Raw genomic sequence first — 12,558 nt, 5'->3', positions numbered from 1 at the left:
TGGGGTGCCAAATCAGCTATACTCCAATACAAAATAAAAAGTTAAAAATAAAAGAAATGTATCTGTTTACACAATGTTTGAATACTTATTATTTTTAGCCACAGTTGAGAACGTGTCCAGAGCTGTGGATAAACCATGTTCACCTCCTGGTGTTGCTCCTTCACTGCTGAAGATTTATTTGCAGGTGAAGTCACCGCTCAAGCAAAAGCATCTCATTCCACTAAGAGGTCCTCCAACATCCCTTCTTGTTCCTCAGCCCTTACTGGAGCCTGAAAGGACTCTCGTAACTCTGTCACTCCCCCTTTCTAGAAAACTCTCCCCTTTGCTGAATCAGCTGCACTCCTTCAGGAGGCCTTCGCTTCCCTTAACCCAAGCCAGGTTCACTTCCACTATCTGGAGATTTCAAAGGATCTACACAGCATGTAGAGTGGTGCCTGAGCACTGCACTTGTTCCTCAGTTCAGTTCCGTCACTCAGTTGTGTCTGACTCTTTGCGACCCCATGGATTGCAGCACGCCAGGCTTCCCTGTCCATTACCAACTCCTGGAGCTTGCTCAAACTCATGTTCATCAGGTCAGCAATGCCATCCAATCATCTCATCCTCTGTCATCCCCTTCTCCTCCCACTGTCAATTTTTACCAGCATCAGGGTTTTTTCTAATGAGTCAGCTCTTTGCATCAGGTGGCCAAAGTGTTGGCACTTCAGCTTCATCATCAGTCTTTCCAATGAATATTCAGGACTGATTTCCTTTAGGATAAACTGATTTGATCTCCTTGTAGTCCAAGGGACTTTGAAGTGTCTTCTTCAGCACCACAGTTCAAAAGCATCAATTCTTTGGTGCTCAGCTTTCTTTATGGTCCAATGTTCATATCCATACATGACTACTGGAAAAACCATAGCCTTGACTAGATGGACCTTTGTCAGCAAAGTAATGTCTCTGCTTTTTAATATGCTATCTAGGTTGGTCATAGATTTTCTTCCAAGGAGCAAGCATCTTTTAATTTCATGGCTGCAGTCACCATCTGCAGTGATTTTGGAGCCCCAAAAAAGAAGGTCTGACACTGTTTCCACTGTTTCGCCATCTATTTCCCATGAAGTGATGGACCAGATGCCATGATCTTAGCTTTCTGAATGTTGAGTTTTAAGCCAGCTTTTTCACTCTCCTCTTTCACATTTATCAAGAGGCTCTTTAGTTCCTCTTCCTTTTCTGTCATAAGGGTGGTGTCATGAGCATATATAAGGCTATTGATATTTCTCCCAGCAATCTTGATTCCAGCTTGTGCTTCATCCAACCCAGCATTTTACATGATGTACTCTACACACAAGTTAAATAAGCAGGGTGAAAATATTCAGCCTTGATGTACTCCTTTAACAATTTGGAACCAGTCCGTTGTTCCATGTTCAGTTCTAACTGTTGCTTCTCAGCCTGCATACTGATTTCTCAGGAGGCAGGTGAGGTGGTCTGGAATTCCCATTTCTTTAAGAATTCTCTACAGTTTGTTGTGATCCACGTAGTGAAAGGCTTTAGCATAGTCAGTGAAGCAGAAGTGCATGTTTTTTCCTGGAATTTTCTTGCTTTTTCTATAATCCAAAGGATGTTGGCAATTTGATCTCTGGTTCCTCTGCCTTTTCTAAATACAGCTTGAACTTCTGGAAGTTCTTGGTTCACATACTGTTGAAGCTTGGCTTGAAGAATTTTGAGCATGATTTTGCTAGTATGTGAGATGAGTGCAATTGTGTGGTACTTTGAACACTCTTTGGCATTGCCTTTCTTTGGGATTAGAATGAAAACTGACCTTTTCCAGTCTTGTGGCCACTGCTGAGTTTTCCAAATTTGCTGGCATATTGAGTGCAGCACTTTCACAGCATCATCTTTCAGGATTTGAAATAGCTCAACTGGAATTCCATCACCTCCACTAGCTTTGTTCGTAGTGATGCTTTCTAAGGCCCACTTGACTTCACATTCCAGGATGTCTGGCTCTAGGTGAGTGATCACACCATCACGGTTATCTGGGTCATGAAGATCTTTTTGTATAGCTCTTCTGTGTATCCTTGCCACCTTCTCTTAATATCTTCTGCTTCTGTTAGTTCTATACTGTTTCTGTCCTTTACTGTGCCCATCTTTGCATGAGATGTTCCCTTGGTATCTCTAATTTTCTTGAAGAGATCTCTAGTCTTTCCCATTCTATTGTTTCCCTCTATTTCTTTGCAGTGATCATTTAGAAAGGACTTCTTATCTCTCCTTCCTATTCTTTGGAACTCTGCATTCAGAGGGATCTATCTTTCCTTTTCTTCTTTGTCTTTCGCTTCTCTTCTTTTCTCTGCTATTTGTAAGACCTCCTCAGACAACCACTTTGCCTTTTTGCATTTCTTCTTCTTAGGGATGGTTTTGATCACCACCTCCTGTACAAGGCTACAAACCTCTGTCCACAGGTCTTCAGGCACTGTCTACCAGATCTAATCCCTTGAATCTATTTGTCACTTCCACTGTATAATTGTAAGGGATCTGATTTAGGTGATACCTGAATGGTCTAGTGGTTTTCCCTACTTTCTTCAATTTAAGTCTGAATTTGGCAATAAGGAGTTCATGATCTGAGCCATAGTCAGCTCCCAGTCTTGTTTTTGTTAACTGTATAAAGCTTTTCCATCTTCAACTGCAAAGAGTATAATCAATCTGATTTCCGTATTGACCATCTGGTGATGTCCATGTGTAGAGTCATCTCTTGTGTTGTTGGAAGAGGGTGTTTTCTATGACCAGTTCATTCTCTTGGCAAAACTCTGTTAGTGCTTGTTGTTACATATTTATAAGTCTCCCTCTCCCACTGAACTTTGACTTGCTTAGGGTCAGAGCTTCCTCTAATTTCAGTGTCCCTGACCCCCAATCAATGTCAGGATTGTGCTCATGGACTCTAAGCAAAAATCCACAGTAGGGAGTGACTAGGAGTGTTATACTAGTAGACATCTACGAAGATGCCTGCTCTAAGCTTTTTTTCTTAATTGACTAGCTTTATTTATTTATGATGTCTTTATTTGGCTGCACCATGTGGCATATGGGAACTTAGTTCCCTGACCAGGGATTGAACTTGCACTCCCTGCAGTGCAAGCATGGAGTCTTAACAACTGGACCATCAGGGAAGTTCCCATAAATTTTTTATTCATACTGAAGTGTGTCAGCTTCACTTCCTCATACACATGTAGGCAAGGATAAAGAAAGTCTTCCTTATTTTTAAAGTCTACTTTCAGAGATCATTAAGGTTCTATTTATTACTGATATTGAAGTACTATTTCATTGAGGACATCTTATATGATCGGAACAATCTTAAAGACACACTACCATGTATGGTATGGCTTAATATTAAATATCCACATCTGAGGGCATAAAGGCTACCCGTAGGCTGACTTCTGTCACTTTAAATATGACCCAAGGGTGATTACATTAAACCCACATCACAGCTGAAATGCTGGTCTCTCAGCTTGTTTTATGGTTGGGCAAAGGGAAAGGCTTCCCTGGTGGCTCAGATGGTAAAGAATCTGCCGGTCAATGCAGGAGACCCAGGTTTCACTCCTGGGTCAGGAAGATACCCTGGAGAAGGGAATGGCTCCACACTCCAGGATTCTTGCCTCGAGAATTCCATGGACAGAGGAGCCTGGAGGGGTACAGTTCAAGGGGGTCACAAAGGGTTACACATGACTGAAAGGCTAACACTTTCACTTTCAAAAGGAAAGGACTCTCAACCACAGGTAACTCAAAGGAAAAAGGGGATTCTGAGCAAGTCTGACCATTTCATCCACAATTCCATGACTGAGCACTTAGGAAATGGGAGCTCTTCAGATATGTACTGGAGAAGGCAATGGCACCCCACTCCAGTACTCTTGCCTGGAAAATCCCATGGGTGGAGGAGCCTGGTAGGCTGCAGTCCATGGGGTCGCTAAGACTCGGACATGACTGAGCAACTTCACTTTCACTTTTCACTTTCATGCATTGGAGAAGGAAATGGCAACCCACTCCAGTGTTCTTACCTGGAGAATTCCAGGGACAGGGGAGCCTGGTGGGCTGCCATCCATGGGGTCGCACAGAGTCGGACACGACTGAATCAACTTAGTAGCAGCAGCAGCAGCAGCAGATATGTAGACATCTTACTCCATTATCTTCAGCCACATTCACTTATCCAGGTCCAATCTTTTTTTCTGCTAACAGCGTGTCAGCACATGCCAAGCTTGAACCTGACCTTATCTGAACCTCACCACAACTCTGTGCAGTAGGTACAATTACTGTCCCCAGATTACAGATGGTCCTCAAAGAGTTAAGTAACTTGCCCAAGGAAACTCAACTCCCAGTTTTGGAGCTGGGGTTTATATCCAGCTCAGATTTGCTCCCAAGCTCATTAAGCCTTTAAGACTTAACCAATTAAGCCAGTTGATTAGAATTGCTTTCTGATTTTTTACCGTGTTTAAATGTTTCTCACCCGTCAATCTCATGTAAGAAAGACCAGCAAGACCACGTGATACTTCTGTATTCTGAGATGTTAAAGAATACATTGCCCATTAAGACTGTGATTATTTGGGACTTACCTGACCGTCTAGTGGCTGACTCCACACTTCCACTGCAAGGGGCACGGGTTTTATCCCTCATTGGGGAACTAAGATGGTGATGCCATGCACAGCACAGCAAGTAAGAAATAAATGAAGAATAAAATTAAGAAAGTTAAGGAAAAAAAGAAAGGAGAAAGACTGTGATTATTTATAGTGGATAAGAGGAGGCAAGAGGGCAAAAACATGAGTTTGCACAAACTCCGGGAGGTAGTAAAGGACAGGGAAGCCTGGTGTCCTGCAGTCCATGGGGTCTCAAAGAGAGGGACACGGCTGAGCGACCGAACAACAACAAAAGGGGAGGCAAGAGGTCACAGAAGGAGAGCCCCTACCACGTGGCAGGCACTGCAGCACCTGAGATCCTGACCCAGCCCTGTCTTCTTGTCCATGACTATGCTGTTTCCTTGATCTCAAATGCTCTCTCCTCTGTTTTGGCCATCCCCTTCCCCAGCCCTGTGGCCTCCTGCCCTGTGCTCCTAGAGTTCTTCCCCTCACTAAGTGCTCCAGCACCGAGTGTAATGACTTACAAGTAGCTCATTTAGCACCTTCTCTGCTGTGTTGAAGGAGACATCATGACCAGTGATGAGTCACTGTTCCGAGATTTGGAAGCCTGCAAAAACATTTCCCTTAATTCAGACCACCTGCCATACACATGACCTCCCAGCTCAGAACTGAGCCCTTCACTGTGAAGGAAGTCTCAAAAAGGGGGCATTCCATCAAGAACTGGAGTGGGAGGGACCTCCCTGGGGCGAGGAGGCAGTGGTTAAGACTCTGTGCTTCCACTGCAAGATGTACTGGTTCAATCCCTGGTTGGGGAACAAAGATCCCACATGCCCTGTGGTGCAGCCAAAAACATTTTTTTATTAAAAAATAAATAAAACAACTGGGGTGGGATATACTGGGCACTTAGTTAAAGGGATGAAGTTCTGAAATCAGTGGATATTTCCAACCGGCTCTGGGTTACTCTCCCTTCTTTTTCTTCTCCCAGATAATAACTGGGAGAGAACTCTAAATGTATGCATTATTTTTTAATCTTTGAAAGGACATAAGTGAAAGCCTGTACTCCCTGTTCACAGGGAGTTGTTCATACCACTGCCCTTCACCTCTTTCATTTTTGAGTAGGAAAATTTACATAAATGGGGGACTCATGCAATCACCCCTTTTGGACATTGAGAAGGATACAAATATGTCTACATAAGGTCATTGAGGCTAAGATGCTGGAATTCATGGTCCACATGGAGAATGCACAAATAAGACAGCGCAGCAGGACTGAGACTGCTCTCAGAAAAGCCTGCTTGCAATGTCAGTCTTTGGCTCATGTCTGGGGACTTGGATTTCAGAAGGGATCCCACCACTTCCTAAGAGTTAAGTGTGAGTCACTATGCTCCAACTATATTATACAAGCAATATATTTTATGCTAAGCCCCTGCTTTTCTTCTGGGAGCCTGGCACTTTAGTAAGTAGCAAGCAGAGGGTGCCTCTGAACTAGCCCCCCGTATAAACTTTGGCCATGGAGTCTGTAATGAGCTTCCCTGGTAGATGATACTTCACACGTGTAAGAACTCACTGCTGAGGGAATGAAGTACATCCTGTGTGACTCCACAGGGACAGGACTCTTGGAAGACTGAGCCTGCTTTCCTTTGGACCTGGCCCCATGCACCTTGCCTTTGGCTGATTTTCCCAGTAGCCTTTCATTGTCATAAATCATAACTGTGCCTTCAACTGTATGCTGAGCCCAGTGGGTCTTCCTACAAATCATTAGACCAAGGCATGGTTCTAGGAGCCACTAACACAGGGAGTCTTAAAGTGTTCATGGGGCATAGCCCAAGTCACAAGAAGCTGTCTTTCTTAAAAAAAGAAGATATGCATTTAGGTTGCCTCAACATCCTTGCTACTGTAAATAGTGCTGCAATGAGCACTGGGACAGAGGAACGGATAAAGAAGATGTGTTGCATATATACAATGGAATGTTACTCAGCCATAAAAGAGAACCAAAATGGGTCATTTGTAGAGACACGGACGGGTCTAAAGTCTGTCACACAGAGTGAAGTAAGTCAGAAAGAGAAGAACAAATAAAGTATATTAAAGCATATATGTGGAATCTAGAAAATGGTACAGATGAACCTGTTTGCAGGGCAGGAATAGAGATGCAGGTGTTGAGAAGGGACATGTGAACATCACAGGGGGAAGTGGATGGGATGAATAGGGAGATGAGAACTGACATATAGACACTACCATGTGTAAAAGATGAAGCTAGTGGGAACCTGCTGTAAAGCACAGGGAGCTCAGCTGGGTGCTCTGTGGTGACATAGATGGGTGGGTTGGGAGGGTGGTAGGGAGGTCCCAGAAGGAGGGGATATACAGATACATATAGCTGATTCACTTCGTTGTACAGCAGAAACACAAGGTTGTAAAGCCACTATACCCCAATATTTTAAAAAGAAGATGTGTATTACTGTGACCTCTAAGGAAAGACATCTCTCAATAAGGATAAGTGGGATGTGGCTTGGGGTGACAGGGTGCAAAGCGTTACAGTGAAAAGAAGGGATTTAAACCTGTACATTCCTTTGTCAACATTTACTTCTTTGTCTAAGAAGATTTGTGAGACACTGCTTTACCTATTTGCAAAATGATGCAGACATCATGAATTCATAAGAATTTTTAAAAAATATTCCTGCAATTCAATCTCCTCAGTAGTGGAATTATCCAGCACCAGAAGAAACCACAGCTTCTACACAAGCAAATACAGCCCTGCTGTTGGCAGCATAGGCCTGGAAAAAAGTGCATGCTTCAAAAACAGAGGTTAAATGAAAGAAATGCTAAGTACATATCAGGTCTGTTTGAGCGTCCTAAAGGTGCGCTAAGTTGCTTTGGTCACGTCCGATTCTTCGTGACCCCATTGACTGCAGCCCGCCAGGCTCCTCTGTTCGTGGGATTCTCCAGGCAAGAATCCTGGAGTGGGTTGCTATGCCCTCCTCCAGGGCATCCTCCCGACCCAGGGATTGAACCAGGTCTCTTACTTCTGCTTTAGCACTAGCACCACCTGGGGAGCTGATATATGCTAAATGCCTTTTCTCTTTTCCTTCTCTTTATGGATTACTCGGTCCTCAAAATGAAGACACATACTAGTCAATGGGAGAGTGTATTCTACATTAGAAATTAATTCATTTCATTTTAAAAGAATTGCAATGGATATTCAAGAACCGGGACCATGTCTTATGGTGAGCCCAAGTATTTTTTTGTTTTGTTTACAAAGCACTTTCTTAGTATCATCTCTTTTGATTCTCAAAACAACTCTATGAATTAGATAATATGACTTTTCTTCTATCTTCCATGAAGCCTCATTCATTACAAGACAAGCAATGATGCTCAATTAAGACTTACTGGTTGACTGATTAGTAATGGCTTTAGGAAAATTACTGCTTTAAAAAATCAATAATTCCTGAAGTCTGTCAGTGGAAGAACATGCTGAGAAGAAATCCAGGCATTCAGAGGAATTATTAAAATCACAAATTAAGTCATTTCTATGGACTCTGTGGCAGGAAATATATTTTTAATGAGGAAATTGAAGCTAATATATAACAGCTGTCCTGTTAGCCAGTAAGACTATTAAGGCAGATTAAATAATTAATGAGACTATAGCAACTTGGAAATTTAACCTTTAAAGATTCTCTTATTTCTTTCTCTTTTATATCGAGTTGGCCAAAAAGTTCTTTCAGGCTTGTCTGTAAGATGAAAAAACCCAAAATAACTTTTTGGCCAACTCAATATAAAGTCTCTAAACTGATACTGGTTTCCCAGGTGGCTCAGTGGTTAAAAAAAAAAAAAAAAAAAAAAGATCCTCCTGCCAATGCAGGAGATGTAGGAGACAAAGTTTCAAGCCCTGGGTCAGGAAGGCCCTCTGGAGGAGAAAATGGCAACCCACTGTACTGTCCTTCCCTGGAAAATTCCATAGACAGAGGAGCCTGGTGAGTCCACGGGCTCGAAAGAGTTGGACACGACTGAGTGAGCACAGCACACAAACTGATTTTTTTTTTTTAAAGCATATTTGGTCACCTTGTGTAGCTTCCATTTATAATTTGCTTTGCTGTAGAGTCATCAGCTATGGAATCTTCAGCAATTTTTCAGTGTCAGACTTTTTCAGGGAGCCGCCAGGAAACTTACTGGATGACCCCCATGCTGGTCAAACCTCCCCAAACTCCCCCTTCTTCGGCACTACCATTGGTTGCCCTAAATTAGCTAAACTGCACCTGACTCACATGCCAATAAGCAAAGAAAAAATAGTGTTGATATAAAGCCACTGAGAATGTGGCAGTAGCTTGATCAGCAATAGTGATCATCAATAAACGACTCAAGAAGTTATCCATAAGTTACTAAAGTAATAACCTTAGAAAAGTATATGGGAGAACACATGAAAAGGAATGAGAGGAAGGGAGCATTCACACGGTCTAAAAACCCATGCCCCTGCTGTCTTCTACCATCTGTACTGCCGACCAGCAGAAAGATGAGTAGCAGCTGTTTCCAGGGCCCGTCTCAGGCCGTACGTACTCACATTCGTGTTGCACAGCTTGTACTGCCGATAGGCCCCGATGCAGGAGATGGCTGTAGATCTGGTGGGCTGGGAGAAGCTCTGAGCTGCCCTGGGGGCCCCCAGCCCAGGGCTGCTGCTTGCTTCTGGGCTGTGGAAGAGACTGGAGGCTGCAGGGAAGCCTTGGTCATGGGTCAAAGGCAGCTGGTAGACAGAGCCCTCTGAGGCTTGCAGTCCAGAACGCGGGCCACTCTCACTCTGGTACAGAGGTCCATGCTGGTGGGGCTGGTGAGCTGAAGGGTGGTAGCCATGGCTAGAGCCAGATGCCCCCTGGGACCTGGAATTCCGGGATGAGGGCCTCTGCCGCCGAAGCCTCTGGGGTGGGTGTGCAGAGTCTGTCTGCAATGGCAAGATGTACGGGGCTTTCCCATAACCATACTTGCCAGGGCCGATGGGACCTCGAGTCCTGCTCCTAAAGAGAAACACACAAGAGAGGATTTTCATGTTACCCAGAACCTCTGGTCCATGGGAGAGGGGACTGGGTAGCAACAGAAGCCTGGGAGAGAGCCTGTGGTGGAACAGAGAGGCAGCAGGAGGGCTTTCCAGGGGAAGGGTTAGGCCGAAACAGAGGCTCCACAGAGGCTGGAACGCAGAATCAAAGTGGGAATCACCAGTGGGTGATGTGATCGGTAGAAAATGAGGTTAGAACAGTAAGCTGTGGCTAGTATGTGACTTATGTCAGGGAGTTTGGGTGTTTTGTAGGTTGTAGGGAGCCACTGACAGTTTTTTAATTTTTATTGGACTACAATTGATTCACAATGTTGTATTAGTTTCAGATGTACAGAAAAAGTGAGTCAGTTATACATATACATGCTGCTGCTGCTAAGTCGCTTCAGTCATATCCGACTCTGTGTGACCCCATAGACGGTGGCCCACCAGGCTCCCCGTCCCTGGGATTCTCCAGGCAAGAACACTGGAGTGGGTTGCCATTTCCTTCTCCAATGCATGAAAGTGAAAAGTGAAAGTGAAGTCGCTTAGTTGTGTCCGACTCTTTGTGACCCCATGGACTGCAGCCCACCAGGCTCCTCTGCCCATGGAATTTTTCAGGCAAGAGTACTGGAGTGGGTGCCATCGCCTTCTCTGATACATATATATGTATCTTTTAGATTCGTTTCGCATATAGGCCATTACAGAGTATTGAATAGAGTTCCCTGTGCTATACAGTCGGTTCTTATTATTAATAGTTATCTATTTTATATATAGTATTTGAGAAGAATAAAGAGAAAATGGTCATTTCAGCCCTAGTAACATCCTGTTCACTTTTCCCCCCCAATAATAGTTAGTGGGGTTTTTTTCTCACTCAACTGTACTAATATTTCAGACCCTGTTTCCATGCCCATTCAGGTAAGAGGAACTTAACTAAGCAACCAAAGACTAATGCAGTCCTGAGCCTTGACTTTCCCTGGGTCAAACTCAATCCCTGAAGAAACTTGAGGAGTTTGAGCAACTGGCTACTCCATCATTTAAGTCAACTCACAAGGAATAATGGGTAAAGGGCCATCTTCACATTCATATGGATCTTTAGGTTTTGCCAAGATCAGTTGCCCTGTGGGATCTTACGACAATTATGTAAACAGAGGTTCCCCACACACCCCCACCAGGGAGAAAAAAAATCCCTGATTTATAGCTTCTGTCCATTCCCATGGTGCCAATACTCCCACCATGGCCAATTGATGTGAAGACACAATCAGCTCTAGCAACCAGGGCAACATCAGCTCTAGCACACCACTGCATGCAAATTTATTGTACAACTACTGTTTTCAAAATACAGAGCTCAGAACGATGAAGAAATATAAAAGTGAATCAGATGGGATACCCAAGACCCCAGCCATACAACTGAAAATAACTAGAACATAACACAAGGCAGGGAAACAGCCGTGGAAGCGATACAACAAGCAATGCACTGGTGATCTGAGGCAAGAGGAAGAACTTCTATCTGGGTAATCTCAGAAGGTTTCATCATCACTGATCTGAGAGTGGGGAAGTGAGGTTCCAATATTCTGTGGAAGGATTTAAGTAAGTCACATAACTCTTACTTATTTGTAAAATGACTGAACTGGATTAAATAACTGTGAAGGTCGTTCCAGGTCTAAAATTATATGCTTCCATAATTAATTCTACATTTATGTAAAACTGGAAATGTGCCCGAGGGTTCCTACAGGATGGCCCTGTTAAAATAAGCACATTAAAATAGCAATCAAGGTGAAACATTAATTTCTGCCCTCTTGAAGAATTCTTTCTTCACGCTACAGAACCACTGAATATAAAATTTAACAGATCACAACTAATTATTAACATCTATATCACAAATTGCACCTTCATTCTTAGCTGATATGGTTTTGAATTAAACTGTGCTGGTGTTTATTTTGCCTTTAGGCATTTCTCAATTAATCTTGGCAACACTTAGGACTCTATTAATGATGGGGGTTTCAGAATGCTGCTTTAGGAGACGCAATTAAGAAGTTAGTCATATATGTGTGTGTGTGTGTGTGTATACATATATATATATATATATATATATATATGTTGGATGTAATTTGCTTTTTTCTTCTTGTAGCAGGCCAGGTAAAATGAATGACATCATGCAAAAGTGAAGGAAAGAATTTCTGTGTGTGTGTGTATGTGTGTGTGTCTTTTTTTTTTTTTTTTAAGATCTGAAAGCCTAATAAAAATTCTAGCTTCAAAGTAAGTATGAGTGGAAACCCCAATGGAAGGTAATAGAGAAATAAACATATGTGGAGTGATGCTTCTCAAATTTGAATGTGCACAAAAGTCTTGTTGGGAGGCATATTCTGACTCAGTAGGTTGGGGAAGGGGCAGGATTCTTCATGTCTAACAAGTTCCCAGGTGATAATGGTGATCCTGGGGTCCATAGACCCACTATTTTGACAAAGTCACAGAACAGAACTGAAATTCCAAGCAAAAGAGTGAGAATTCAACAACAACATTTGTCTGGTTTAAAGGAGAAAGATAGCTATAAAATTGTTTCAAAAACCTCTTAGCTTGTGACACAGACGAAAATTTGGCTGGTTTGAGCCAGGATGCAGTGCTGCAGCTCCATCAGTGAGAGGAGCTGAACCCAGACTGACTTGACCTTGCTCTTGGGAAGTCCAGAAGGCAGAGGGAGAATCTACAGTTGGCCAGTGACTTGTGTAAGCATCTTTTCAAAGGCTGCCCATCACCCCAGAGGGGGTAACATATACATGTGCAAATGTATATTTTTATATGCACAGTGCCTCATGGGAGGCTCTGCCTAGGACCATTCAAAACCCACCCAAACAGCAACACCATTGGAAAGAGGATGATTCAGAAACAAACGACCAGTTAACTCTGATAAACAGACTACAGAGGATGAGCAGCCAATTAGAGAGTGCTTGTGAG

The 12,558-nt window shown here is 43.2% G+C and overlaps 1 protein-coding gene across 2 annotated transcripts in view; it reads right to left on the bottom strand.

The window, feature by feature from the left end:
- Positions 1-12,558, bottom strand: part of THSD4 (thrombospondin type 1 domain containing 4) — a 675,283-nt gene that overhangs the window by 533,348 nt on the left and 129,377 nt on the right. For both annotated transcript variants that reach the window (XM_061430240.1, XM_061430239.1), the window contains exon 5: positions 9,142-9,589. In XM_061430240.1, coding sequence (XP_061286224.1) covers positions 9,142-9,589 — 448 coding nt within the window. The remainder of the gene's footprint in view (positions 1-9,141; positions 9,590-12,558) is intronic.

Source organism: Bos javanicus, chromosome 10 (genome assembly GCF_032452875.1).
Source record: "Bos javanicus breed banteng chromosome 10, ARS-OSU_banteng_1.0, whole genome shotgun sequence".
NCBI lineage: Eukaryota > Metazoa > Chordata > Mammalia > Artiodactyla > Bovidae > Bos > Bos javanicus.
Note: the sequence above shows the minus strand (reverse complement) of the source record. Positions and strands in the feature narration are given on the sequence as shown.